The sequence below is a fragment of the Cyanistes caeruleus genome, chromosome 17, assembly GCF_971803275.1.
Source record: "Cyanistes caeruleus chromosome 17, bCyaCae1.hap1.1, whole genome shotgun sequence".
Taxonomy (NCBI): Eukaryota; Metazoa; Chordata; class Aves; order Passeriformes; family Paridae; genus Cyanistes; species Cyanistes caeruleus.
The window spans coordinates 16,074,927-16,102,736 of NC_141717.1; the positions used below are offsets into that span (position 1 = coordinate 16,074,927).

At 61.8% G+C, this 27,810-nt stretch overlaps 1 protein-coding gene across 3 annotated transcripts; it reads left to right on the forward strand.

The window, feature by feature from the left end:
• The first annotated feature begins 935 nt into the window (after positions 1–935).
• On the forward strand, positions 936–27,685 carry CACNG3 (calcium voltage-gated channel auxiliary subunit gamma 3). 3 transcript variants are annotated; one of them, XM_086854651.1, is made up of 6 exons: positions 936–1,067; positions 1,175–1,260; positions 2,319–2,512; positions 23,830–23,913; positions 25,480–25,620; positions 26,617–27,685. In XM_086854651.1, exons 3-6 carry the CDS (start codon positions 2,329–2,331, stop codon positions 27,126–27,128), a joined length of 921 nt encoding a protein of 306 aa, XP_086710777.1. In that variant the 5' UTR covers positions 936–1,067; positions 1,175–1,260; positions 2,319–2,328; the 3' UTR covers positions 27,129–27,685. The 3 variants fall into 3 exon arrangements, with proteins under 3 accessions (XP_086710777.1, XP_086710776.1, XP_086710775.1); XM_086854650.1 differs by having other exon boundaries at positions 936–1,260; XM_086854649.1 differs by lacking the exons at positions 936–1,067; positions 1,175–1,260 and having other exon boundaries at positions 2,242–2,512.
• Positions 27,686–27,810: the final 125 nt, after the last annotated feature.

The following is a 27,810-nucleotide window of genomic DNA, read 5'->3' on the forward strand; positions in this document are numbered from 1 at the left end:
TGTGTTAAAATAACACAATTAAGGCTGCAAAATCCCCCACTCGCAACGCAATTTGCAGCCCCTCAGCTGTGGGTGGGAGATATCTTTGCTGCCTCTGCGCAGGCCGGGGGCCGGGCAGGGTGCTGGCGTCAGGCGCTGCTGACAGCCGGGGGCCGGGCAGGGGCGGAGGGGGCGGCAGGATGAGGGTGTCGTGCTGGGGCTGAGGCAGATGTCCCACAGAAACTTGGCCTTTCCCTGCGCCGTGCTCTGAGCCGCCTCCATGGTGCCCACGGGAGTGCTCGGGACCAGGGGCTGAGGAAAACCAGGAGGAGCAGATTTTTGCACGGGAAAATAGTGATGGGACAGGAGGGAATGGCTGTAAATTAAAAGAGGAGAGATTCATATTGGATATTGGGAAGAAGTTCTTCCCTGGGAGGTTTGGCAGGCCCTGGCACAGGTGCCCAGAGCAGCTGTGGCTGTCCCTGGGTCCCTGGCAGTGCCCAAGGCCAGGCTGGACAGGGCTGGGAGCTCCTGGGGCAGTGGGAGGGGTCCCTGCCATGGCAGGGGGTGGGTCTGGATGATCTTTAAGATTCCTTCCAGCCCAAACCGTTCTGGGGGTCTGTGATTCTCTGACCAGCGTCCCAGTGCAGCCATGCCCAGGGCTCATCCCTGTGCCCAGTCTGTGACACCCAGGTGCGACCTCTCCCCAAAACCGAGCAGTGGTAAACCCTCCTCAAAACATGGACAGGGAGACCCCCAGTGATGCAGGGTGGGTAGGTGTGTGCTGCTGACCCCAGCCCGTGTGTCCCCATCCTCACACTCCTCAGAGGGCTGGGTCCCCTCCCAGCTCACCGAGCGCTGCCGCTCCAGATGGAAACGCTGGGAAGCAGGAGCTGTGCGCCCAGAGAGCCTGGGCAGAGCCGCACCGCCTCCAGCCTGAGCTGGGAAGCAGGCACAGGGCCCGGGGGAAAGCAGGGAATGAAGCAGGGTGATCCACAGGCAGGAGCCAGCGGGAAGCTGGGCAGGGAGCGCGGCGGGGCAGCAATCAGCCAGCCCTGCCTGGGGAGCAGCACAAACCGTGATTGCAGGTTGAGGAGCTACTTAATTTTCGCATTCTTAATTTCTCGGTACCTTCATAATTCTCTGTTTGCCTTTTCGGAGTAAATAACTAGTATTTCCCTGTGAGTGCATACAGATGAGGGCTGGGGAAGCACACGCCATCGTGTAAATCATTCGCTTTCCCGTCTCAGCACGGCCCCTGCAGGACCGTGAATTCCAGAGGTAAGTGTATTCTAGGGCTTGTTGGAAAGGTCGCGTGAGTCATGGGTTCATCCAACCGGCTGAGGGATGTTTCAGGGAGATGAGGAGACGGCGGAGAGGGAGCGGGCAGGGGGGTTAACTGCTGGGAATGGTGCAGGACTGACTCCTGGGTACGAGGCTTGTCCAGGCTGAGCCAGCTCCTGGGCAGGGGATGAACAAACCCCGGTGTAGGCAGGGCAGGTGCTGAGCCCTCCCTGGGGTCCCCAGCCCCTTGTCCCAGATGCCAGCCGGTGCTCGGTACCGGGGCTCAGGCACCGAGCAGAGCGAGCTGGGGGATCAGGGAACCGAGCGGCCCCGTGCCGGGGCTGGTGCGCCTGGGTGAGGCTCCCTGGGGCGCTGCCGCCACTTGGAGGGGACTTCCACCCTGCCCACGGCCCGGGACGGTCCCGGTCCGCTCCCGGAATGCCCGGGGCTGCTTCCCGGGGCGGTCGCGGTCTCGGTCCCCGCTCAGTCCCGGCAGCCGGCGGTGGGGTCCCCCTGCCCAGTGCAGGCGTTCTCGTAGGGTCCCGATGTCCCGGGCCGCTCCCGATGCCAGCATCCCGGGCTGCGCCTCCCGGGGCAGTCGCGGTCCCCGCCCAGTCCCGGCACCCCGGGCTGGGTTTCCCGTCCCGGCCCCGTGCCCCCGGTGCCGCTCGCCGTCCCCGCCGCCGGGCGGTGGGAGCGGGCGGGGGGCGGTGTCCCGGCGGTGCAGCCCCCCGCGGGTCCCGCCCCCCGCTGCCCCCCGCCCCCGCCGCCCCCCGCCGCTGCCTTGGCCGGGCGGCGCGGGGGAGGCGCCGGGAGAGGCGGCGGGAGCGCACGGCGGAGCCGCTCCGCCGGGCTGGGCTGCTGCGCTCCGCGGGCTGCGCTCGGGCCATGCCTGCCGGGCTCCCCGGGGCCGGGCCGGCCCGCTCCGCGCCGCCGCGGGGGCCCGGCGCTCCGCCGGCCGCGGGGGCATGAGGCGGCGGGCGGCGGGCGGCGGCGCCGGCCCTTCCCCTGCGAGCCGCCGCCGGAGGATGAAGCAGCATGAGGATGTGTGACAGAGGCGTCCAGATGCTCGTCACCACGGTGGGAGCCTTCGCAGCCTTCAGCCTGATGACCATCGCCGTGGGCACTGACTACTGGCTCTACTCGCGCGGCGTGTGCAGGACTAAGTCCATGAGCGACAACGACACGAGCCGCAAGAACGAGGAGGTGATGACCCACTCGGGGCTCTGGAGGACGTGCTGCCTGGAAGGTACCGACCCCCGCGGCCCCAAAACTTCGGGGGAAGGGTTGCACCGCGGGACCCCCAACCCCAGATCCGGGCCCCCGGCGAGCGGCGCATCCCCCGGGCAGCCGAGCATCCCCCGGCCCGGCGGCCCCGCCGCCCCCCGTTCCGCCATGCGCACCCCTCCCCGGGCACTCGCGGTGGCACCGAGCGGAACGTGCCGGGGGCCGGGGGCAGCGGCTCCGCGGGCTCCCCCCGTGCTGGGGACCGGCGCTGGCGGCGGCAGACGCGCCGTGTCCTCCCCGGGAGCTCCGGGCTCAGGGGCCACAGGTCCCTCTCCTGATGGGGAATGGCTGAGTGAGAGGCCCGCGGCTGCTGCCCCTCTCCGAGGCTCGGGGGGTCACCGGGGGGACCCCACCGCAGCCGGCGCTTCCATCCCCGAGCCCCAGCTCCCTTTCCCTCCGGGCAGCGCGGCGGGGCAAGGTGGGCTGGGCTGCTGCTGCTGCCCCACCGCAGCTCGTCCCCGCGGCCGGGCAGTCCCACAGCGGGGCTGCCCCACCACGGCTGCCCCACGGGCGAGCTCCTGCGTGCCCGGCCTCGCCGCTTCGCCCCGCTGCTTCCCTCCCGCAGCAGCGCCCGCCTGCCGAGGCCCCAGCAGCTGCCGCCCTCCTGCAGCACAGGCCACAGTTTGGGGCAGTTTTGGCCCAAAGCTGCTGGTTGGGGTGTTCCCGAGCACCCACAGGCTGTGGTTCAAGATGAGCTCGAGCAGAGCCAGGTGCTGGCACCTGCGCAGCAAAAAATGGCCGATGGCATCACCCTGGGCCCCAACTTTGACAAGGAGCGGCAGCAGTGGGTGTCCTGTGTGCCCGGGAGAACCTGCCCCGCTGTCCCGTGGGGCCCTGGCGGTGTCACACTGCCCCAGCCCGGGAGGGACCCCTCCAGTGGCGGGGGCAGGCGAGACACGGAGCTGAGCCGCTCCTCCACGTTGGAAAGTTCTCGGTGAGTCACAGGCACGGATGCAGAAATACCCTGTGCTGTTCTGGTGCTCAGTCCTAAACCCGGTGAAGTCAGTCAGAGCTTTCTTACTGACTCAAGGAGGGTTTGGATCATGCTCTAATTCCATAATAAATAATTTGAGATAATCTGTCTCCCCTCTTGGGCTGAGGGAGCCAAGGAGGCAGGAGCCAGGGATGTGAAAGATTGGATCGCTGGAGGCATGAGTAATTTCCAAAATTCTTCGGTTTGCTACCTGCATTTTTTTTTCCAGCCAATGTTTTATGTTTCCCTCACTGTGATCTATCGCTGCTTTGGAAGGAGCCAAAGAGGCCCCGCTGCCCTGGGCACAGCTCACTCGGGAAAGGGCTCGGCAGTGCCATGGCAGAGCTCAGAGCTGGATCCCAGCCCAGCAGCCCGAGCCTGGGCACGGGGCTGGGAGCAGCAGGGCGTGGGCTCGCCGTGGGCTCAGCACTCCCCGTTCCACATCCTAGCCCGCGGCCGTGCTGTGGGAGCCGCTCGAGTGGGAGCGGGAGTGGGAGTGGGAGTGGGAGTGGGAGTGGGAGTGGGAGTGGGAGTGGGAGTGGGAGTGGGAGTGGGAGTGGGAGTGGAGCCGTGCGGGGCTCGCTCCGGCCCTGCGGCACCGCCGGGGCCTCGCGCGGGGCCCGGGCTCCGTCTCTCCCTGCGGGGCCGCTCCGGGGGCAGCACGTGGGGCTCCGATGGAGCTGGGGGGCCGTGCTGGGGCTGCTCCTCACCCTCCTGAATCCTGCAGGAGAAGGCGCCTCGCAGGCTGTTAACCCGTGCGCTGCTGGCCGGGGAAAACTTCCCCCAGCCGAGCTGCGCAGGGCTCGCGAGTCGGTGCGGGGGAAGGAGCGAGCTGGGGCGGGGGCAGAGCAGCCCCCGGCCGGGGGGCGCTGGGGGCACAGCCCCGGACACACGCAGCAGGTCGTGCGCGATTCCTGCTGCAGGGCCTGGCTGCGGTCTCTGCGCGCTCCCTGTCGGGATGGAGGCAGGGACAGAGGCTCCATCCCCGGAGCGGCTCCCAGCTCGCTCTGTCGCAGGGGCCGCTTCTCCCGCGGTCCGCGAGATGCTTTTAGCACCGAGCACAGCTCCCGGCCCCTCGGGGGCCGCCTCAGCCCGAACTTTCCGCGGTGAGGAGCTCGGGAAGGAGCTCGGGAAGGAGCTCGGGAAGGAAGGACGGAGCCGCCGGGGCCGGGCCGGGCTCAGCCGGAGCCGCCCGACGGGAGCGCTGGCTCCGAGCATCCTGCCGGTGCCGGCGCCTGCGTGGGAGCCGAGCACCACGTGAGCGTCACAAGCGCATCGAGAGCGGATAAATCCTGAATGGAGCCGCCGCAGACCCATGGAGAGCCACCCACACTGGGAAACACAAATTAGCGGTTGACTCAGTCGCTGGAGCCCGGGCAGGTGTTTCCAGACTGCTGGGCCGCGATTGTCTGCTCGGAACCGCAGCGTTCGGATGCTGCTCATTGCTTTTACAATAGCTGAACGCTCGTGTGGCCGGCTCGCTGTGAGCTCAGTGCGTGTCCCCCGTGGCTGTCTCGGTGGCTCTTGCTCGCCCCCGTGCCCGCTGGCTCAGCAGGGAGGGAGGGAAGCACGCGGCGCTTTGGGGAGAGAGCCGAAGTTGAGAAATCGCTGCTTAGGCTAGTGGTGATCTCAAGAAAGTAACAGAACTTTGGTTTTCATCAAACTTAATTAAATTCGGCATCATTAAATGCAGCATCATTAAATGCAGGGAGGCTCCGTGTCCTCCCTGCTGCGTGGTGTAGATTGGGACTGGCTCCATGGCATCATGCGGATCTGAAACAGCCAGAAGGAGCAGGAGGATTTGGCCAAGGCTGCTCAAAATACCATATTTTAAGGCGATGTGGTATTTTTCCTTTCCTCCTTCATTTCCCTCATCAGAGTAAAGTGCTCTGTCATTTCTGGAGGAGGCCAAGCGTTGCTCTGCCTGCCTCCCTCACAGAGGATGCTCAGCACCCTGCATTCCTCTGGGGTGGGGTGTGGGGTGTTCTGCAGGGGACACAGACATGTCCCAGAGCTGCTCTGTGCCCCTTGGGCCCCTCGTGGCCCCTCCAGCGCTCCCCACAGCAGCTCCAGCACAGCCGAGCTGAGCCTGGGGAGCTTTTGGGGCTGCTCTTTTGGGATGATCCTGTCAGGATTTGCACACAACCTTGCAGGTACCATGCTGAGCCCCGGCCCCCAGGAGCCTGACCCGCGGCTCCTGCGTGGCTCAGTGGTGATGGAGGGTGAAGGGCCGTGTCCCTGGGCCGGGGGTTCCTCTGGAGAGCTCAGGAGCTCCTCAAGCTCCCCTTGAACACGGGAAATAATCCCGGACCTCCCATAGCCATGGGGCTGCTTGTCCCAGTTCTGCCCGCTGTGAGTTTGGTGGCACACTGAGCTCACTGAGCCCCTCCCAGGGCATCCCCAGAGTGCTGGGACCCCCAGCCCCTCTGCTGGGACTGAGCAGCATCTCCTGCTCTCCTGCTTCCTCACTCCTAATCCTTGGAGCTGTATAGAGATGGGCCCAAGGTACCCAGATCTGCCTGACCCCCCTCCCTCATCCATCAATATCCCCACCAGTCTTTTCTCTGCCGTTTCCCTGTTTTACTCCCAATTGCTTCGTGTTCTATTCAAAACTCTCAATAAAGATGTTGTCATAGCTCAGCACTGTCCTTGTAACAGGAGATCCTGTGCAGGAACATCCCTCGAGCGAGGGCACTGTCTCTGTGAGCTCCCAGCCCCGTTAATAAAGCGCTGTTGATTCTGCATAATACAGGTCTTTAACTTTTTCAGGAGAGCTAAATCCAATACCCTGTGGAACCCTTAAATGTATTATGTTAGTGAATTCCTTTATCAACTGAATTTGTAACTGTATCAAGAAAAATTTATGAAGTTTGATAAATCTGTTTTCCACGAGGCTGTTTGACATTTGCCTCCTCCTCCGTTCCCACCTCTGCTAACCCACGGGCGGTGCTGGGCACGCAGCTCCTGCCATTGCCCAGCGCATCACTCCTGGCATTGAGCCAGCTTCTCCCGACTTCTAGAAACTCAACAGAATGCCAAGCTTTATTAAAATCCATTTTAGATCTTCGGAAGCCTTCTCAGCCTATTCTCTGAATGCTCCTGGGAGGAAGTTCTCCAGTCCTCCCGATTCCGTGTTTACACTTTGCAGTTGCTGTTCAGCATCCCCCCAGCTCCTGCCAGAGTCCAGAGCCTGTTTGTCTCCAAGTACAGAACAGAATCTGATGAATAAATAAAGACGTGTCACTTCTGCTCCATGGCTGACAGCTACACCATCATGATCCAGAGGTGGTTCACACCTCAGGAAAGCTCCTTCCAACACAACGAAAGAATTCCTCCTTGCTTTGCTTTGCCTTCCAGTTGCAGATTTATTTTAACAGCCACATGTGTGTGTGGCCTGATACTTCCCATATCTAATTTTTAAATTTGATTTCCCATTCCCCTTTTCAGTAGGCCTGGCAGGGGTGTGAGGTGCAGGAAAGCAGCTGTCCTCGCTCCCGGGTTTCCATTTTCCCCCGTTGGTTTTGTCCAGGGCTGGTTTTGGCTCTGCTGAGCCGAGCTGGGCGCAGCAAAGGCATTAAATGGGGCTGGAAGCGGCTGCCCTGGCCAGGCACCAGCTCTTCCCCCGCCTCCAGCTCCTCTCAGCCCTCTGAGTGAGGCCAAGCAGAGAATTTCCCCAAGGTGACAGCAAGATTGTTTCTGTTAGAAAGTTATTATCTTTAATTTTTAAAAGCGCCAAGCAAATGTCCCTGAGATTGCAATCACCCATGATGGAGCACTTTTTCTCGCTACTCATTATGGGCAGGTATTTAAGGAGCTGCTCATCCTGTTCCTGTGTCTGCTCCGTGTCTGTGCTGGATTCTCATCACCGCCCCAAAGTGCCACTGCCTGGTCCTGCCCGGTCCAGCCCAGTCCAGCCCAGTCCAGCCCAGTCCAGCCCAGTCCAGCCCAGTCCTGCCCGGTCCAGCCCAGTCCAGCCCAGTCCAGCCCAGTCCAGCCCAGTCCAGCCCGGTCCGGCCCAGTCCAGCCCAGTCCAGCCTGGTCCCGTGCTGGTGCCGATGTGCAGGGGCTGCCAGGCTGCCCTTCACCCCCACCCTGACCATTGACCACTGACCACTGACCATTGACCACTGACCACTGACCACACTGACCACTGACCACCCTGACCATTGACCACTGACCACCCTGACCATTGACCACTGCCCACCCTGCCCACCCTGCCCAGCACCCCTGGCGTGGTGCCCCAGGCGCGGCTCTGCCGGGGGTGCCAGGGGTGGCAGCTGTGGGTCACAGATGGGCACTGTCAGCGTGGGCTGGAGGGGATGGAGGGGACAGGGCTGCTCTGTGCAGCCAGGCAGCTTTGGGGAGGTGTGGGAAGGGGCTGTTTGCCCTTTGTCACCCGAGGAGGTGCGGGGCTGTCCCGTGGGATGGCGAGAGAGGGTGCGGTGCGCTGGAGGCACCTGCGGTGAGGTGAAGGTGGGCAGGGACAGTCGCCTGCTGGAGAGGACCTGATGGGATTAGCAGGCTGCACTTGAACCCCCAGCGCGTCTTTCCACCAGGACAGCCCGGAGCAGGGACAGCCCAGCCCCTGGCACTGCTGTCACACCCAACTCCTGCCCTGGGCACGGGGCACAGCCAGGCACGACCCCGAGTTTAGGGAATCCCTGAGCCTCGCCTGGGTAAAGGATGGATTGGATAAAAGTGAATTACTGTCCTCTAATGGAGATGGAAACGAGGCTGGCTGGACCCTCGGGCTGCTCCAGACCCACGTTCTTGTGGCACATTGCCAAATGCCACGAGTCATAAGAATCCTTCTGGACACGGAGGGTCTCTGGTCCAGCTGGCACCGTGGCTCCGAGCAGGCGTGCCTCCAGCTCCCCGGCTGGATGGAGAGTGTCCGGGGAGGAGCTGGGCCTCAGCCCGCTGCCACCAGCTCTGCTTTGAGCACAGGGTGCAAAATTCACCCTCCTGGGATGCTGCGGTGCTTTCTGGGCAAAAATCCTGACTTGTGGGGAGGGTTAAAGAGCCGGCTCCCTCAGTGCCTGCGAGCAGCACGTGATGAGTAAAATGTATGCTGTGAACAGCTCAGAACCAGGCATTTTACTGCTGCATAGGCGTGGTGCAGAGCCTGTCATCTCCGGAGCTGCTCCCGTGTAATAGAGGTGGAGGGCTGAATTTGAATGAGGCTCCAGTGGGTTTTTTCCCATGCAAGGTCACCGGCTGTAAATGACTGGGGATGGCTGAGGAGGGCTGCAGCCGTGTTTGGGGAGGGGTCCCCACGGATGGGGCCGGGTCTTTCCCAGCGAGGTGGGGCCCGGCCAGGAGGTGCCAGCGGTGACTTTTGCTGGAGCGGCCAGGGAGCGCTGCCCGGCTCCATCGCCGAGAGCCGCGGGGCCTTTGGTAAATCCCTTCTCTCGGCGGCACTTTCGCCTTTAGTGAGGTGAAGCCAGGCGGATTCAGCAGCTCTCCATTCCCACGGCTCAGGGGTGGCCGATGGCACAGCCCAGAGCTCGGGGACAGGCCGGGTGTGGAGACCTGTCCTGCTCTGAGCTGAGCTGGGGCAGCTCCTCCTGCCCAGGGAGGCTCAGTTCACACGGCTTTCACCATGGGTTTTAATCAACACAGTGGGCACTTCAGAAATAGACGGTAACCCCTTTTTTCGGGAAAATCAAAAATGCTCTTAAAATTACATAAACTCACTAATCCAGAAGTGTGAGGGGGGGTTTGCTCAGTTCCTGCCTGGGGGTCCCGCTTGGCAGGGGGGTTCAGGAGGCAGCTGCCAGGACCCACTGTCATTAACGCATCTGCCAGGACCCACTGGCATTAACACATCTGCCAGGACCCACTGTCATTAACACATCTGCCAGGACCCACTGGCATTAACGCAGCTGCCAGGACCCACTGTCATTAACGCATCTGCCAGGACCCACTGGCATTAACGCATCTGCCAGGACCCACTGGCATTAACACATCTGCCAGGACCCACTGTCATTAACACATCTGCCAGGACCCACTGTCATTAACATATCTGCCAGGACCCACTGTCATTAACGCATCTGCCAGGACCCACTGTCATTAACACATCTGCCGGGGCCGGGGCACTCAGAGGCACCGAGGTCCCCACCCGTGTCTGAGTCCCTTTCCAGAGGGGCTGCAGCTGGACTCCAACACCTACAAACCACCTCAGGCTTTCAAGTGACCCTCGGACGGGGACCCCCTGAAGCTGGTGGGTGCTTTTTGGGCTCGGTGTGAAGAGGTGGGGGTTTCATGTCCCCCTGAGGGTTCCCGGGCCGGTTTGCTTTGGCCGATGAGCTCCGCTCCGGAGCTTTTGGGTGGCTTTGCTCGGGGTGAGGAGCCGGGAGCCGCAGTGCCAGGCGGGCTGTGAGGAGCAGCGGCTCCAGATAAGGGCTGTGATGAAGGCAGACACCCTCTGTGATGAAGAACGGCAGTGCCGGGGTGACAGCGGGTGTCTCTCCGGCGGGTGTGTGCTGACAGCTCCGCGGCGGGGAGGAGCAGAGGCTGCAGCGCACCGGGAGCTGCTCCACAGCCCTGGCAAACAGCGCCCTGTCCCGGCTCCGGCTCAGCCTCCCATTCCACACCGCTGCCATTCCCCAGCCTTGGAGCCGCAGCAGGTGCTGAGGTGTGTTCAGAATGAACAGCCCAGGGTTTGCTGCGTGCTCCGAACCGTCCTGGCTCCTTTGGCCCCTTCCAAACAATTCGGCGGTTCTAAGATTGTGTGATCTCTTGCCCAGAGGAGAACAGGAGGGTCTTCTTGCAGCGGGGTCTTGGTCCCTTTTGAGATGTGTCGGGACCCCTGGGCTTGGCTCATCCCCTGGACGTGGCAGGAGCCCCTCACTCAGCGGTGGGCGGCTGAACGCGCCGGGATTTTCACAGTCGCGGCAGGGAGAGGCAGCAGGATGAGCAGGTGATGGGGTGCGATGATTTCCTCAGATATTGTCTGTTTCTCATCTCCTGACACCACAGTGTAATTCAGACCTGGCGCTGTCGGGCAGCACAGGGAGGCGGAGCTGCTCCGCTGCCGGCTCCTGGGAACGGCGGTGTTTGATCGGACGGTCCTGTGGAAATGCCAGGGAGGGCAGCTTTGGGTTCAGCCCCTTGTGCCGCCCTGTCAGCCGCCCTGGGGCTCTGTGCCTTTGCTGTTTGCCAAGAGGTTTGTCCTGAAGGAGGAGAATCGGGGACAAGGGGGACGAGTGACCTCCCAGCCCTTCTGGGCACTCATGGGGGTGTTGGCATTGGTGATACGTCCTGTGGGACTTGGGCACCGGTGAGCAGCGACAAAAGCCGGTGTTTGAGGGTGACATTTGTGTTCATGCCTCTCTAATGGTCACATTTCCAATTTCACCGGTGTTTTGGTAATTGTCCCTTAATTATACCTTTAATCTCAGTTCGTGCCTGGAATCACAAGGCGAGGGGAGAGGCTACCAACAAGCATTGACCCTTTTGAGGTGTGCTTGGTTTAACTTATTAAAATCAGCCTTGGTGGGTGCTGCTGGCGCTGTCATCAAGCCGCCCGTGTCCTGCAGAACTTCTCTGGTCCCAGATGTGGCATCTCCATCCCCTGGAGAGGCTGGGCTCCCTCCTAACACGCGACAGGAGCCCTTCGGGCCAGGCGGGTGATGCTCGGCTGGGTGTGACACCTGTGACTTCTCGCAGCTGTGTGTGACACCTCAGCACACCCGAGGGGGCTGCACCTTCCCCGGGTGCCTCCTGCCCGTGCCAGGCTGCTGCCTGCCTGGGAAAGGTCCCTGTCACACCCGGCGAGGCGGACTGTGACCTCCGGCAGCTGTCCCCGCGTCAGCCCGGCTGTGTCCCGGCCAGCCGAGACTGTCATTCCTGCCGGGATGCTCAAACCCTCCATTCAGCGGAGCAGCCTCGCTCATCCCCGCAGCCTCATCCCGGCACAGCTCCCATCGCCCTGCCCGCCTCGGGGCTGGGAGCCTCCTTCTCCCCGTGCCGGGAGAGGCTCTTGTCGCTCCTCCGCACACTCCAGCCAAAGCTGGAAGTGTTCCCCGTACATCGGTCTTTGTCCTGATGCGTGCACAGGAGGCAGGAGCGCTGCACGGGGTGTGAAGCCTCTGAGCCGGGGGCAGCAGGAGCGGGGCTGCTGCTTCTGCCTCCCATCAGCAGGGAAAACGCCATCCCGCAGGGAACGGGGTGCGCATGGTGTAAATAATTGCATAAAAGAACATTAAATATACTCTGTGTCTCGGCCCAGCCTGCCCCAATTCCCACTGCCGCCGCTCCCCATCAGCCTGCTCGGCTCCCGGCAGCTCGGGGTCCCGCAGGCCCGATGGCGCTGGCTGAGCTGCGGTGGGTGCCCGCAGCCGGGGCTCTGTGCTGGGCTCCATCCCGGCTGAGCTGGGGCTCTGTGCTGCTCTCCATCCCGGCTGAGCCGGGGCTGTGTGCTGCTCTCCATCCCGGCTGAGCTGGGGCTCTGTGCTGGGCTCCATCCCGGCTGAGCTGGGGCTGTGTGCTGGGCTCCATCCCGGCTGAGCTGGGGCTGTGTGCTGGGCTCCATCCCGGCTGAGCTGGGGCTCTGTGCTGCTCTCCATCCCGGCTGAGCTGGGGCTGTGTGCTGCTCTCCATCCCGGCTGAGCTGGGGCTGTGTGCTGCTCTCCATCCCGGCTGAGCTGGGGCTCTGTGCTGGGCTCCATCCCGGCTGAGCTGGGGCTCTGTGCTGCTCTCCATCCCGGCTGAGCTGGGGCTGTGAGCTGGGCTCCATCCCGGCTGAGCTGGGGCTGTGAGCTGGGCTCCATCCCGGCTGAGCTGGGGCTGTGTGCTGGGCTCCATCCCGGCTGAGCTGGGGCTGTGAGCTGGGCTCCATCCCGGCTGAGCTGGGGCTGTGTGCTGCTCTCCATCCCGGCTGAGCTGGGGCTGTGTGCTGCTCTCCATCCCGGCTGAGCTGGGGCTCTGTGCTGGGCTCCATCCCGGCTGAGGTGAGAGTCACACGCTCCTCCGCCCCCGGCCCCGAGCCCGGTCTGCCGGCAGCGGCTCGGTGCTGTGGGCACCCCGGGCTGTGTCCCCGTGTCCCTGTGTCCCCGTGTCTCTGTGTCCCCGTGTCCCCGTGTCCCCGTGTCCCCGTGTCCCTGTGTCCCTGTGTCCCCGTGTCCCCGTGTCCCCGTGTCTCTGTGTCCCCGTGTCCCCGTGTCCCCGTGTCCCCGTGTCCCCGTGTCCCCGTGTCCCCGTGTCCCACATGTCTCTGTGTCCCCGTGTCCCCGTGTCCCTGTGTCCCCGTGTCCCCGTGTCCCCGTGTCCCAGTGTCCCCGTGTCCCCGTGTCCCCGTGTCCCACATGTCCCTGTGTCCCCGTGTCCCTGTGTCCCCGTGTCCCCGTGTCCCCGTGTCCCCGTGTCCCCGTGTCCCCGTGTCCCACATGTCCCTGTGTCCCCGTGTCCCTGTGTCCCTGTGTCCCCGTGTCCCTGTGTCCCCGTGTCCCCGTGTCCCACATGTCTCTGTGTCCCCGTGTCCCCGTGTCCCTGTGTCCCCGTGTCCCCGTGTCCCTGTGTCTCCTGCTGGCCGTGGCAGTGGCTCTGGGAGGTGTGTGTGACACGGCCTGTGACAGCCACAGCTCTGTCCCTTGGGTCAGGGCTCATGAGCTCAGCCTCAGCAATTCTTGCCGTGTCAGTTTGAGCAGATCTCCCCTCCGGGGTGAGGACAAGTCTTCCACAAAGGAGGAGCAGCAGAGCGTCCCATCGGCAGCAGGAGCTGCTCTGGGGCGGGGGCTCAGCCCCGCTGGTGGCACAGGGCTGTGACAGCAGTGTCACCTCCCGCACAGAGCCTGTTCCAGGGCTGTGAAATCCCCGGCTCCGCGCGGCTCCAGCTGAGCACCCAAAGCGAGCAGATGCTCGTGATCTGCAGCTCTCCAGTGCTCCCCTAGCCTGGGGATAACAGAACCACAGAACCGTGGGATGGTTTGGGTTGGAAGGGACCTTCAAGACACCCAGTGCCAGCCCTGCCATGGGCAGGGACAGCTTCCACCCTCCCAGGCTGCTCCAAGCCCTGTCCAGCCTGGCCTGGGACACTGCAGGGATCCAGGAACAGCCCCAGCTGCTCTGGGCACCTGTGCCAGGGCCTGCCCACCCTCACGGGGAGGAATTCCTTCCCAATATCTGATCTAAGCCTCCTCCCTGTCAGTGTGAAACCATTCCCCCTTGTCCTGCCATTCCCTGTCCTTGTCTCAGCTCTCCTCAGGGCTGCTCTCCATCCCCCCATTCTCCTCCCAGCTCGTTCCCAGACTGCTGGGGCGCGATCCGGAGAGCAGGGGGTGCCCTCAGTGATAAGTGATAAGTGATAAGTGATAAGTGATAAGTGATAAGTGATAAGCGATAAGTGATAAGTGATAAGTGATAAGTGATAAGTGCTGTGCTGCAGCCGGGACAGAGCCATTGGAGGGGTGCTGCAGGCACAGCCCTCCCTGCACGGATGTGTGCTGTGGGCTGAGAGCAACGCCACCGACTCTAGGCACAATCCAGAGCTGAAAATAGGGGAGTAAAGCCACGGGGGCAGCCCCAGGTGAGTGCCCGGGGGCCGGTGGAGCTCCCTGTCCTTGAGAACGGCGGCAGAGCCGCAGCAGCAGCAGCAGGATGGGTTCTCTCCGGGATTTAATGCAGAAGAGGAAGATGGAAAGCGCTGGGTGAGTGGTGAAGCTCGCTGCTTCACCCATCTCAGGGGCCTTCACGTCTGTCTCCTCTTCCCCTCCGAGCTCTCCGTGGCTCCTGGGAGGGCAGAGCCGTGGGGAGCTGGGGTTGTTTGGCATTTGGAATGGCAGGGCCAGATGGACCTGGGGTTGTTTTAAAGCTCCGATTTTTCTCTAGCAGAGCATTTTGTGGTTTGAGCCAGGTTTGGGGAGCCGGGGAAGGTGAGGCTGTTCCATGGCCAGGGTGACCATGTGAGTGGCTCAGGGACACAGAGCAGCTTGCCCAGCTCTGAGCCCAGGGAGCAGCTTTGGGCCAGGAGCCGGGTCCTGCTCCCGGGGCCGGAGGTGCAGCGAGAGCAGCGACACCACAGCCCCAGACAGAGGAGTCCCATGGGCTACAGGGGAGTGAGGAGGGCCTGGAGCAGCTGCCTGCCGTGTGCTGGGGGCTTCTGGTGCTGTCAAAGCCCGAAGTGATGCGTGACAGACGAGATGCAGCCTCCCCTGCCCCTGCCCCTGCCCCAGCTGCTCCCAAGCACAGCGGGCAGGGCGAGCGGGGATGGCTCTGGGGCTCTGGGCACCTCAAAAGGGCAGCTTTTATTTCTTGGAAGGGGAAGATGGGACTGGTGTTGCTCACTCGTTCACCAGCAAAGTTCTGTCCTGATGCTCTGTCTGCAGGAGAGTTCCTTCTTGTTCCCCCAAAAAAAAACCTAGGAGTGAAACTATGGTGCTACTCCTGAATATCGCTCTCCCCATCTGGGGCGTTGGAGCTGCTCCCCGGGTCTGCTTCCCTCCCGCAGATGGTGAGGAGGCGGCGCTGCCTCCAGCAGGCTCAGGAGCTAAATCCGGCCCTGCTGGCTGCGCTCGGAACCGGGCCGGAGCCGCAGCCCGGCCGGGGGAGCCAGCGGAGGAGAGCGGCTCCGGTGTGCCCGCTGCGCTCCCGGTGATAAATGGGCTGAGATGGATCCAGGCCCTTTTAACACATCGGCTGAAAACTTCAAATATTTATACCGGGAAGATGTGACAGAAGTATAGATATATTTTAAAAAAGGCAGGTGCTGGAGTGGCAGTCATGTATTTGAACTTCAAATACTTCCCTTCAAATCTACGCTATAAAAGAGGAAGAACGTAATAAATTTAATATCGGTTTTTCAGGGAAAACAACCTGCCGAGCCTCCTCCCAGGCTAAATGTGCTTTAAAGATTGACTGTGCAGCTGTAATAACTATTGATGAACTGTAAACATGAAAAGATCTCCCTGCTCCCGGCCTGTCAGGAGCATTAGGGTGGAAATGCTCTGCGCTCCGCTCTGGCATGACTCACCGCGGCCTCGGCAAATGTGTTTATTTGTAAAGATCCTTATTTCAGAAATAGTGACCTTTTTAATGCCTCGTGCAGCGAGCTCGGAAATTCCAAATTGCCTCTTGGCGACTGGCTCTTCTCACTGCAGCTCTGGCAGTGCTTTTCATGGCCATTTACATATTTTTAGCCTGGATATTCTGCGCCGTGGGGCTCCTTTGGAGAATGATTTGCTTTTCGCAGCCCTGGGCTGGCAGAGCTGTGCTGAGAGCATGGAGGGGCTCAAGGGCACCTCCAGACCCCCTGCCCTGAGCCCTCTCTTTACGGGATGGGTTTGGTAACAAACACGGACCACGCTGGTGATCGCAAGTTTAAGCAGCTGCTTCACCTTGAAATAGGGAATATTAAGGGTGGGCAGGCCCTGGCACAGGTGCCCAGAGCAGCTGGGGCTGCCCCTGGATCCCTGGCAGTGCCCAAGGCCAGGCTGGACAGGGCTGGGAGCAGCTGGGACAGTGGGAGGTGTCCCTGCCATGGCAGGACTGGCACTGGATGGGCTTTGAGGTCTCTTGTAGCCCAGACCACTCTGGAATTCTGAGATGATTCCATGAATGAAGCAGTTTGTCCGGGCTGGATGTCCCTCCTGGCCCTGCCACTGACCACACTGCGGGTCCCCATCGCCGCCCTGGCTGCACCAAGCACGTGTGAGCCGTGTCCTTGTCCCTCTGTGTCAGTGACCTGTTCCCTTGCTCCGAGGTCCTGCTGGTGCCAGCCCAAGCCCCTGGAGCGGCACAGGGGGCACAGGGGTGGCAGCGCAGCGTCTCAGCCTCTCCAGCCTTCCCAGGGCACCATTCCATAGGGCTGGAATTGCTCAGCCGGCTCTTTCCGCCCTCCGTGGGCTGGCGGTGTGCTGCAGGAGAGATGCTGTGCCTGTGATGGGTGCTGGAACATTTCTGGGGCTGTGAGTAACGCTGCTGCCGCGTTGTTTGGCGGCGGGCGGTGGCACTGCTCCTTTCTGCTGCTGCTCAGCCCAATGCACCGGGCAAGGACGTTTGGATGCTTTCCGCTGTCTGTTCGAGCTTTTATCGCTGCTCCACAATTCCAAGTCGCTGATTTATATTCAGAGTTATGAATATCTCCTTTCTCCTCTTTGTTGGGCCTGTTTTTATTTTTATAGCTGTTTGCTTATTAGCCAGGCAGTTTCCAAAGCAGCGCAAACTCCCGTCATGGTGATGAGTTTTCGGGCAAAACACTCTTAAATCATTCTCTGTACACACTTGTGCTTTTATGCTTAAATCCATTCTCCTAAGTGATTTGGCTTATAATTGTTTTCTGCTCTGTGAATTGACCTCTCAAAGCACCAGGAGCCTGTGCTGGTGCCTCGGACTTGCCTCTGTGTGCCCATAAGAAACATAATCAAGCCACGATTGCTTGGACTTGAGCAGCAACTAGTTTTTAATTCTGTGATCCATTCCCCTTCAGCTGTCAACACGGAGTCGAAAATAGCACTCCCCTGTGCTGGATGCCACGCTTCACAGCTATGAAATTGTCATTTATAGGTTTTTAGAAATTCAGAGGACATTTTAATACCGGTGAAGTGAAACCTCCAGCTCCCCATCATAATGCAGCTTCTCTCCTCCTCAGTATAAATAGGTGCTTAAGCAGCCTGGGGATGATCTGGCCTGTGCCGAGCTCGGGGTGGGAGCAGACACCGGAGCACCCACACCCTCAGATTCTCTTGCTCTGAATTACTGGCAGCTTCTTCAGCCACAGGATCCCAGGTTTTACACTCCTGACTCTTGGTTTCCCCTGGTCCCAGCTGGGCAGGTTTTGTCCCCGGTGTTCTGGACACGAAACCTGCGGGTCAAACTCACTCCTACAAACGAGTGTGTCTGGATCTGTCTGTTAATTAATTATCCAGCTGGATAACGGGATCATGGAATGGTTTGGGATGGAAGAGACCCTAAAGAGCAGGGCTGGGAGCTCCTGCCAGCTCCAGGCAGCTCTTGGAGAGGTGGGAAGGGGAGGATGGGGATGAGCCCCCTTTGCCAAACGGGCACAGAGCTCCCACCCTGCAGGACAGACCCACCTTCCCCACACCCTGCTGGGAAAAGATGTGGGATCCAGGAATCTCCCCGAGCTCAGCTGGCCACCCCCGTTACCATCAGCCAAAGAGGAGGCTGGAAGGCAAACCCGAAATCATCAGTTAACCCAGGGAAATCCAAAATGTTCGTTCATCAGGGAGAGCGGGATCCTGCTCCGGCTGCACCGAGAGGTCCCGGTGCCTCGGGCTCTGGGATGCTCAGCTGGGGCCAGGCCTCCCCCTCTGCCCATCTCTTTCCATCAGTGTCTCCAAGAAGGCAAACAAACCAGAGATCATTTTTTTTTTATATAATTGCCAGAATTGTATTAATTTAAACAGATAAACTCAATCAGTGAAGCTCATTAATTTCTAGCACATGGCTTATTTACGCTGATTCCGGCTGCTCCAGCGCTCATTGCACTCTCATAGGAATGTCAATTACCTTTTAAAATAAAAATCAATGTTTATCCACTGTTAAAGATAAAACATGAAATGATTTCCTAAGACACGCTGATGGGCGCTCTCCTCCCCAGCACGAGCCGAGGGCGCTGGCAGCTGCTGCCCAAGGCCACGTGCCAGGGAGGGGACGGCACGGGGGGCACCCGGAGCCCCCCACCCACCTCAGCCCCTGCACCCTCCTGCCCCATGGCAGCACCTCCCTGAGCCCTCCACTCACCTGAGCCCCCCACTCACCCTCCTGCCCCATGGCAGCACCTCCCTGACCCCCCACTCACCTCCTGCCCCATGGCAGCACCTCCCTGACCCCCCACTCACCTGAGCCCCCCACTCACCTGAACCCCCCACTCACCCCCTGCCCCATGGCAGCACCTCCCCGTGCCCGCTGCTCTCCAGCAGCTCCAGCCATGGGGAAGGACAGCAGGAGGAAGGTCGGGAGGATGCAGGGAGGAAGGAAGCTCAGGAGAGCGTGGGGGGAGCCCCTGGAAGCAGCTCCAGTGTTACCTGATTACTTTTCTAATGAGGAAAAATGAGAAAACCCTCAGAGCAAAGGGCTGGAAATTACCCATCAGCTGCAAACTTTTTTTTCCCTCCTCTATTATTCAGAATTGTTTTGCTTTTCTGAACTGCCTTGTGTAGGTTGCACCAACCCCACGGATTCCAGAACGGGAGATGATGAGTCACTGTCAAAATGTAGAATTTTTATTTTCCCCTTTTTTCGCTGCTAACGCTGCTGAGGGAGCGCAGCCCCGGTGCCACGCGCGGGCAGGAGCTGCCAGCCCAGCCGAGCTGTGCCTGCCGTGTCCCCCGGGGGATGCCCGGCACCTCCTGCTCCCCTCACCGCCCGCCTGGGGGTGCCCAGGGGCCCTGTGCGCCTGCCAGGTGTGCCCAGGTGTGCCCAGGTGTGCCCAGGGACTCTGTGCGCCTGCCAGGTGTGCCCAGGTGTGCCCGTGTGTGCCCAGGGGCCCTGTGCGCCTGCCAGGTGTGCCCAGGTGTGCCCGTGTGTGCCCAGGGGCTCTGTGCGCCTGCCAGGTGTGCCCAGGTGTGCCCGGGTGTGCCCAGGTGTGTGCCCGGGTGTGCCCAGGTGTGCCCAGGGGCCCTGTGCGCCTGCCAGGTGTGCCCAGGTGTGCCCAGGTGTGCCCAGGTGTGCCCAGGTGTGCCCAGGGGCCCTGTGCGCCTGCCAGGTGTGCCCAGGTGTGCCCAGGTGTGTTCAGGTGTGCCCAGGTGTGCCCAGGTGTGCCCAGGTGTGCCATGGGGCTCTGTGCGCCTGCCAGGTGTGCCCAGGTGTGCCCAGGTGTGTGCCCGGGTGTGCCCAGGTGTGCTCAGCTGTGCCCAGGTGTGCTCAGATGTGCTCAGGTGTGTTCAGCTGTGTTCAGGTGTGTTCAGGTGTGCCCAAGTGTGCCCAGGTGTGCCCAGGGGCTCTGTGCGCCTGCCAGGTGTGCCCAGATGTGCTCAGGTGTGTGCCCAGGTGTGCCCAGGTGTGCCCAGGTGTGTTCATGTGTGCTCAGCTGTGCTCAGGTGTGTTCAGGTGTGCTCAGGTGTGCTCAGGTGTGCCCAGGTGTGTTCAGGTGTGCTCAGGTGTGCTCGGGTGTGCCCAGGTGTGCTCAACTGTGCCCAGGTGTGTTCAGGTGTGTTCAGGTGTGCTCAGCTGTGCCCAGGTGTGCCCAGGTGTGTTCAGGTGTGTTCAGGTGTGCTCAGCTGTGCCCAGGTGTGCCCAGGTGTGTTCAGGTGTGTTCAGGTGTGCCCAGGTGTGTTCAGGTGTGCCCAGGTGTGTTCAGGTGTGTTCAGGTGTGCCCAGGTGTGCTCAGCTGTGCTCAGGTGTGCTCAGGTGTGTTCAGGTGTGTTCAGGTGTGTTCAGCTGTGCTCAGCTGTACTCAGGTGTGCTCAGCTGTGCTCAGGTGTGCTCAGGTGTGTTCAGGTGTGTTCAGCTGTGTTCAGCTGTGCTCAGATGTGCTCAGGTGTGCCCAGGTGTGTTCAGCTGTACTCAGGTGTGTTCAGGTGTGTTCAGGTGTGCCCAGGTGTGCCCAGGTGTGTTCAGCTGTACTCAGGTGTGCTCAGGTGTGTTCAGGTGTGCCCAGGTGTGCTCAGGTGTGCTGATGCTGGCCTCCCCTCAGCCACCACAGCCGAGCCACCTCTGATGTCTCCTCATTCCTGCATTCCTTTCATCTGATTTGGGTTTTTCCACTGGTGGGGTTTTTTTAATGTATAAAACCAGGGAAATGTCCTTCAGAACAGGCTTTTGTGTGTAGGTGCCTGTGCTGAGCCACCCTCCACCAGCGCAGAGAGGGGGAGAGGGTGTGAAATGGAGCCGGATTCCAGCGGGGGAAGCTGGTGTGGGGCTGCTGGGGCGATGGGGATGTGCTGCAGGAGAGCTCAGCCCTGCTGAGGAGGAGGAGGAGGATTCCTCCCACCGCCAGGTGTTGAGGAGCCCGGCGCCCATCCCATCGGCTTGGCCGTCATCCGGCCGCTCTCCAGGGGACTGGGGGCCAACAGAGCGTGTGGGGCGGCAGGAACTGAGGAGCCAGAGCTGGTGGGATGGCAGGGACGGCTCCCCTGGCTCCCCTGGCTCCCTGCCCCGGCCCTTGTCCTCAGCTCCAGCGGGGCTGGTCCTTCCTGCAGACCAAGGGCCTGGAGCCATCCCCCCGGCCTGCTCTGAGGCTCGGTTTAGCTGCTGTGTGCCTCTGAACTCGGGCTGTGTTGAAAATTTGGTGATGCAGGAGGCCAGCAAGGTTCTGGGGGGTGGCTGAGGCTCAGCCCAGCCTTCCCAGGGCCACAGGAGCTGCTCGGTGCCGCTGGGTGCCGGCCCTGGCGAAGGCAGAGCCCAAACCCCGGAGCTCTGCAGTCCCACAGCACAGACCTCGTGCAGAGAGCTTCAGGATCCCTGCAGAGCCTGGAGCTGGGGAAGGGAAGGAATACGGATGAATTTCTTTCCATCTCTCCAAGCATCTGGGAGGTGGGTGGGAGGTAAAAAAAGATGAGCCCTGAAGTTTTAATTCCTCGGAGATATTTAGGTATCTTGCTCTTGTTAGTCAGGGAGTGCAGAGCCTGAGCATCTCTGGGATTGTGCAGCAGGTTCCTTCCTACCCCAGCACTTCCCAGCTCAGCTCCGACCTCTGGTTCTCCAAAATATTAATTTTCAGAGAACTTAATGACCCTCCACGTCCCTCAGATGGGCTCGGTGTCCTTAGGAAGGGCTTTACTGGAAACCACAGCTTGGGAGAGCTCTCTTGGATTTGTCAGGAGGAGCAGAGAGCTGAGGGCTGCAATGTGACCTTGACTCTTGAGCCACGACCAGGGGAGCAGGGAATTTTGTTCTCATTTAAGGGTGGTCTCAGCTTTCCTTCCTCAGAGTCTTCCTTTGCACACCCCAGTGGCGCCCGGGACGGTGCCTGGAAAGCCGCTCCACCTGATGAAAATAATGAGCTTTGAACACCGTAACTGGAGCTCTTTACTCTCCTGCCTCGTCGGGCTGGGATCGATGTTCTTGGCTGTGTTTCCCTCACAAGGCCCTCCCCGTCCCCCCAGCCCTCCCTGGGGAAAAGGGCTCTGAGAGGAAAACAGCCTGAGATGGAATCAGTTCATTGCCAGTGCATGAGCCCATAAACGCGGGGAGGGAGCTGAGCGCACCGAGAGCCGGGGGGCACGAACGCTGCGGCCCGGGGGTCCGGGGGTCTGGGGATAGGGGATTGGGGATTGGGGATCTGGGGATCGGGGGGATCCGGGGATCGGGGATTGGGGATCCGGGGATCCGGGGATCCGGGGATCCGAGGATCCGGGGGCTCTGGGGGATCCGGGGATCCGGGGGTCCGGGAACCCGGGGGATCCGGGAATCGGGGATTGGGGATCCGGGGATCCGGGGGCTCTGGGGGATCCGGGGATCCGGGGGTCCGTGCGTCCGGGGGATCCGGGGATCCGGGGATCCGGGGGCTCTGGGGGATCCGGGGGTCCGGGGGATCCGGGGATCCGGGGGCTCTGGGGGATCCGGGGTCCGGGGGTCCGGGGGTCCGGGGGCTCTGGGGGATCCGGGGATCCGGGGGCCGGGGGTCCGGGGGCTCTCACAGACCCCGCGGGGTGCGAACAGCCCCGGGCCGGGCACGGGCTCTGCCCTCCAAAGCTGCGGCCGCAGGGTGCGAGTGCCATCGCCACCGGGGGAGTTGGGTGTCACCCCCCAGGGCAGGGCCCGGCGGGCACCCCCCGGTCCCATTGCGGGCACACAAACCCCTGGCAGCTTTCCAGCTGAAGGGGATCCCCTGGACTGAGGTGGGACCGCTCCATGGAGAGTTTGAGCTGCAGCTGCGTGGGGCTGGGACACAGCCTGCTCTGCTCCTGCCGGAGGGTGAGCAGGGAGGTGACACCGGCCGGTGGCACCAGGTGATGGCACCGGCCCGATGGCACCGGCTGGTGGCACCTGCCAGTGGCCCCTGCCTGTGGCTCCTGCCCTGTGGCTCCTGCCCTGTGGCCCCTGCCCTGTGGCCCCTGCCGGTGGCTCCTGCCGGTGGCTCCTGCCCTGTGGCTCCTGCCCTGTGGCTCCTGCCCTGTGGCCCCTGCCCTGTGGCTCCTGCCCTGTGGCTCCTGCCCTGTGGCTCCTGCCGGTGGCTCCGGCCCTGTGGCTCCTGCCCTGTGGCTCCTGCCGGTGGCCCCTGCCGGTGGCTCCTGCCCTGTGGCTCCTGCCCTGTGGCTCCTGCCGGTGGCTCCTGCCCTGTGGCTCCTGCCCTGTGGCTCCTGCCGGTGGCTCCTGCCCTGTGGCTCCTGCCCTGTGGCACCAGCCGCTGGCAGAGCTGGCTCTGCTCGCCCTCGGAGCTGTGTCTGCCGTGCCTGGGGACGGGGACCCGCTGGCCGAGGATGTGACACACATGTGACACATGGCCCAGCTGCTGCGGGGGCTGTGTCCCCAGCCAGGACCCCGAGCAGCTGCCTCGTCCAGCCCTGGAGCCGTTTCCAGCCGCGCTCCCAGGGGCAGGATTCCCTCCCTGGGGAGCACCTCGGAGGTTGGAGGGGATTTTTGGGATCGCAGCCCTGTCGTGGCGTGTGTTTGGAGGCTGAAGTTGTGTGTCAGGTGGCTCAGCATTGCCATGACGACGAGCATCCTTTGGTGAACAGGGGGAGTAAAGGAGGCAGAAGAAATGTCAGGGTGTGAATGGAAGCGGTGGAGCCGGGGCTCCCCCGGCTCAGCCCGGGGCTCCACGGGCGCAGCCCCGCTCCGGCAGTGCCGGCTGCCTGCCGAGCTCCTGGGGGCAGCTCTGGGGGGCGTGGGGCAGAGTCTGCCGGCTCTGGGCACTGAGAGAGGTGGGTGGAAGCCCAGAGCTGGGAGGAGGAGGAGGCTGGGGGCTGTGCTGTGGAGCCGGTGTCCCCGCCGCGCCCAGTGCATCCCCTTCTCCCACAGTTCCCAAAGCAACGCGAGCAGGCGATTCTCCCTCGGATGCTGTGTCTCCCTCTGGGTGACAGCTTGCCTCCTCCAGAGCTTCATCTTCAGGCTCTAATTGATGCCTGTGGTGCCGCTCAGCTCCCCGAGCGCAGCCTGGGGCAGGACACCCTGTGGCTGCCTCGTCCTGTCCGGACCCTGGTCCTTGGTGACTTGTCCCTCCTGAGGACAGAGGGGATGGAGCCAGCATGACCGGAGCACGTGCTCTAGAGCCAGGATGCCGAGGGGGCTGCTCTTCTGGGGAGATGCTGCAGCTCCTGCCCCCTCTCCCTGTCCCTTCTGCTCCAGAGCAGTCCCACGCTGTGCCTCAGTGTCCCCACTTAGAACGTGAAGGCCCCTGGGCTGCTGCACATCCTGCACAGAGCAGGGTCCTGAGCATTTCCTGGCTTCTGTCTCCCCAGGAACCTTCCGAGGAGTGTGCAAGAAAATCGACCACTTCCCTGAGGATGCAGACTACGAGCAAGACACGGCCGAGTATCTCCTCCGTGAGTCTGCTCGCCTGTGGCACGCGTGCCCTGGGCCCCCTCACCCTGCAGGGCACCCCCTCCCCGTCAGCAGCAGGAGGGGAGGGGTCACGGCCCCCCGGGCTCTCCTGCAGCACCAGGACCCTCTGGTTTACCCGTGCCACACGCAGACCCCGCGTTAATGGCACTCCAGCCCTCGCTGAGCCCACCGCTGCTCCCAGCAGCTGCTGCACGGCCTGGGTCTCTTGGTGTCCCCCTGGGGACAGGGACCCCGCAGGTCAGAGCTGTGGCAGCACAGGGACACGTCTCGTGCTGGTGTCCCTGTCCCCAGAGCCTCCAGCCAGGCTGGGTTTGCTGGGGAGCACAGGGAGCGCTGCCAGGTGCTCTGCAGGTGGAGACAGAGGGAAACGGAGCTGGCAGGTTCCTGGGAAAAGTGGGTCCTCCTGTCTCAGGGGCCAGCAGAGCTTCAGGGCAGGACCTCAGGCTTTCACACAGAATCCCAGAATGGCCCAGGCTGGAAGGGACCTTAAATCCCAGCCTGGTCCACTTCCCTACATGGATCAGCTTCCAAAATGACAGTAGAGAGTAATGAATGCAGCAGAGCACTACCTGCTGCACCAAAAATACACTGTGCCTTGGCTTGGGCTCTCATCCCTCCATTAGGGCCGTTATTAAAGCAGAGAAATACAGAGAAGCTCCATTAAAATTCCACTCCTGGGGGCTTTAAAATAGACTTTTTACTTTAAATGTGAGAGGGGGTGGGAGAACTTCAGCGCTAATCTAGTAAAACTGCAAAGCCGTTTCATTAAAGTCGCTCTCCTCTCTGCTGGGTGAGCAGAGGTGTGGAAATTTGGGAGTTCAGAGCAACAGCTGGATGAGCAGCAGCTGGCTCAGTCAGGGGGTTGGGGCTGAGCACCAGGCCATGGGCACGGGGCCCTTCTCCCGGGATTCCTTCCAGCCCCAGCAGCTCAGGGAGAGCCCAGGGCTGCCGTGTGCCCCCCTGGTGCTGCAGTTTGGAGGTGCAGAGGTTGGGGTGAGCCCTCAGCAGTCTGGCACACACAAGTGGCTCTGCATGTCAGGGGTGTCATTTGTGCCCAGCCTCTGTCACGGTGCCTGGCACACGCTGACACTGAGGGGACAGCCCTCGTCCCCAGGGGCACCCTCAGCCTGCCTTGGCACTGCTCTGCTTCCCCCTGACAGAGGGGAAATTTAGGTGATTTATTCAGAGGAAATCCTTCCCTGGCAGGGTGGGCAGGCCCTGGCACAGGTGCCCAGAGCAGCTGTGGCTGACCCTGGATCCCTGGCAGTGCCCAAGGCCAGGGTGGAAAGGGTTGGGATCAAGCTGGGATATGGAAGGTGGAAGATGTCCCTGCCCATGGCAGGAGGTGGCACTGGGTGGTTTGAAGGTCCTTTCCAACACAAACCATTCCAGGACTCCGTGACAAGCAGGGGACTCATGGTGGGGACCGGTGCTGGGTCTCCCCATCCATCCTGGCAGCACAAGGGGTGCCCTGGCATGATCCCCAGGTGCTGGTGCTGGTGCAGGGGGTGCTGGGGGCTGATCCTGCCCCTTTCCCTGTCCCACAGGCGCAGTGAGAGCATCCAGCATCTTCCCCATCCTCAGCGTGGGGCTGCTGTTCTTCGGGGGTCTGTGTGTGGCCGCCAGCGAGTTCTATAAGAGCAAACACAACGTCATCCTCAGCGCCGGCATCTTCTTCGTCTCTGCAGGTAGGAGCTGCCCAGGGGCTCCTCCAGCCTGGGGGGGCACGGGGGAGCAGGAGGCGGGCTGTGGGTCCTCCCAGGCTGTCAGCACAGAGACATCTGAGGTCTGAGAGATGTTCCAGCCCTGTGGGAAAATCCCCACAGCAGGGAAAATCCATCAGGGGTCCCTGGCCGTGGTCACTGTGCCAGACAGGGCTCCAGGGTGCAGCCCTTCCCCTGGGACAGACAGCAGGCACTGTGCCAGGACCAGGCACAGGGGCTGCCACAGCTCCACATGGAAACCACTCTTTGGAGAGGCTGTTCCTGCTGGATTACTCATTTCTCTGTGTCGTTCACCAACGCTTCCCCTGATTATTGCGTGACAATGGCTTTGTCTCAAGGAACCGCTCTATTTTGTGTTTTTCTTCTCCCCACAAAAAGACAAATGACTCTCCCTCCTTGGCTGGCAGGAGCTGCTGATGCAGATGAGAAAACAGCGGAGAGAACATAATGGATTCATTAAGTAAATCTGGGAATGCACCAGCCTCTCCCCAGCCTGCAGCACGGCCCCGCTGGCTGCCGGTGGGGCACAGGCTGCCCCTGTCCCAAACAACGCCTCAGGACTCCAGCAGAAATGGAAAGAGACAGAGCCATTCCAGCTTCCCCGTGCTCCCAGGGCCGTGCTGAGCTGGGGTTCATGCTGGGGGGATCCCCCTGCGCCCCTCGGGTTGGCTCTGCTGCTGCTGCACTCACTGCTCGGCACAGCACAGCACAGCCAGCTCCTGAAATGTCCCTTTTCTAGACAGAACAGAGGTTATTCCTCCTTCCCTTCTGGTTCCCAGGAACACACAGGAATAAGGGCACGTGTAAGGGAATGTGAAGGTATCCTGGCAGGTCGGCAGAGGTCTGCGAGGGGATTTGGGCCGAGTGTGCTGGCACAGGGGGTGATGCCCCATGGGGACACTCCCTCCCACCCACTGCTGCCACCCGGCTCAGCGCCTGTCCCGCTTGTCCCCGCCGCAGGTCTCAGCAACATCATCGGGATCATCGTCTACATCTCGGCCAACGCGGGCGACCCGGGCCAGAGCGACTCCAAGAAGAGCTACTCCTACGGCTGGTCCTTCTACTTCGGAGCGCTGTCCTTCATCATCGCCGAGATGGTGGGGGTGATCGCCGTGCACATGTACATCGAGAAGCACCGCCAGATCCGCGCCCGCTCCCACTCGGAGCTGCTGAAGAAGTCGGCCTTCACCCGCCTCCCGCCCTACCGGTACCGCTTCCGCCGGCGGTCCAGCTCCCGCTCCACCGAGCCCCGCTCCCGGGACATGTCACCCATCAGCAAAGGGTTCAGCACCATCCCCTCCACCGACATCTCCATGTTCACCCTCTCCAGGGATCCCTCCAAGGTTACCATGGGGACGCTGCTCAACTCGGAGCGGGACCACGGTTTTTTACAGGTCCATAACTCCATCCCCAAAGAGTTCAAGGAGTCTTTGCACAACAACCCGGCCAACAGACGAACCACGCCGGTCTGAGGCGGGCTGGGCCGTGGGCAGGCTGCATGGCATCACCCTCGTCACGGTGTAACCTGTGAAACCCCGTTTTTAAGGACAAACCCAGAGGCTCCCCGTGGCCCTGCTGGTTTTTCGCTCCTGAAATGCCACCGGCCGGGCCCGGCTGCCGCGCCCGCGGTGGGAGCGGGACCCCCGGCGGGGAGGGGACCCTGGCCCCGGTGCCCTGCGGACTGAGCGGGCTCCAACCCCCCGGGACAGCGGCTTCCCGAGGTCTCCATCGTTCGTGTGATCATAACCGCAGTGTTCCCATAGCTGTGTGTCCATGGAAATGCTGGCGATAGCCCTGTCTGTGAGAACCCTTAACCCGGTAGTTACACTTAAGTGGAATCGCCTGGAAGTCCGGAGCTGGAAGCACTGAGTTAGTGCCGGAGCGATGTCTGTGTTCCGAACCCCTTTCCCTGTCGTGCTGGATGGAGTGCTCGGGCTGGGTTCCTCTATGGCGTTTCGTGCATGCATTAAATAGCTTGGAATTCAATTTTGTCATGTCGGGTTGGAAGAAACATCCTTTTGCAATTTTCTGTGGTCTCGAAAGGGCTTATTCCCTCCCTCCCCTCCCTCCCCTCCCTCCAGGCCATGAAAGGACTCAGGAGCAGAATTACTCCAGTGACTGGTAGCAGGTATCCAGCGTTTAATTCACCTCTAA

Excerpts from the sequence above, each read along its gene's own strand:
- CACNG3 (XM_086854649.1), top strand. The coding sequence starts at position 2,302 with ATGAGGATGTGTGACAGAGGCGTCCAGATGCTCGTCACCACGGTGGGA. Across the intron at positions 23,914-25,479 it reads CACGGCCGAGTATCTCCTCC|GCGCAGTGAGAGCATCCAGC; the intron begins GTGAGTCTGCTC and ends CCTGTCCCACAG. Across the intron at positions 25,621-26,616 it reads CATCTTCTTCGTCTCTGCAG|GTCTCAGCAACATCATCGGG; the intron begins GTAGGAGCTGCC and ends TCCCCGCCGCAG.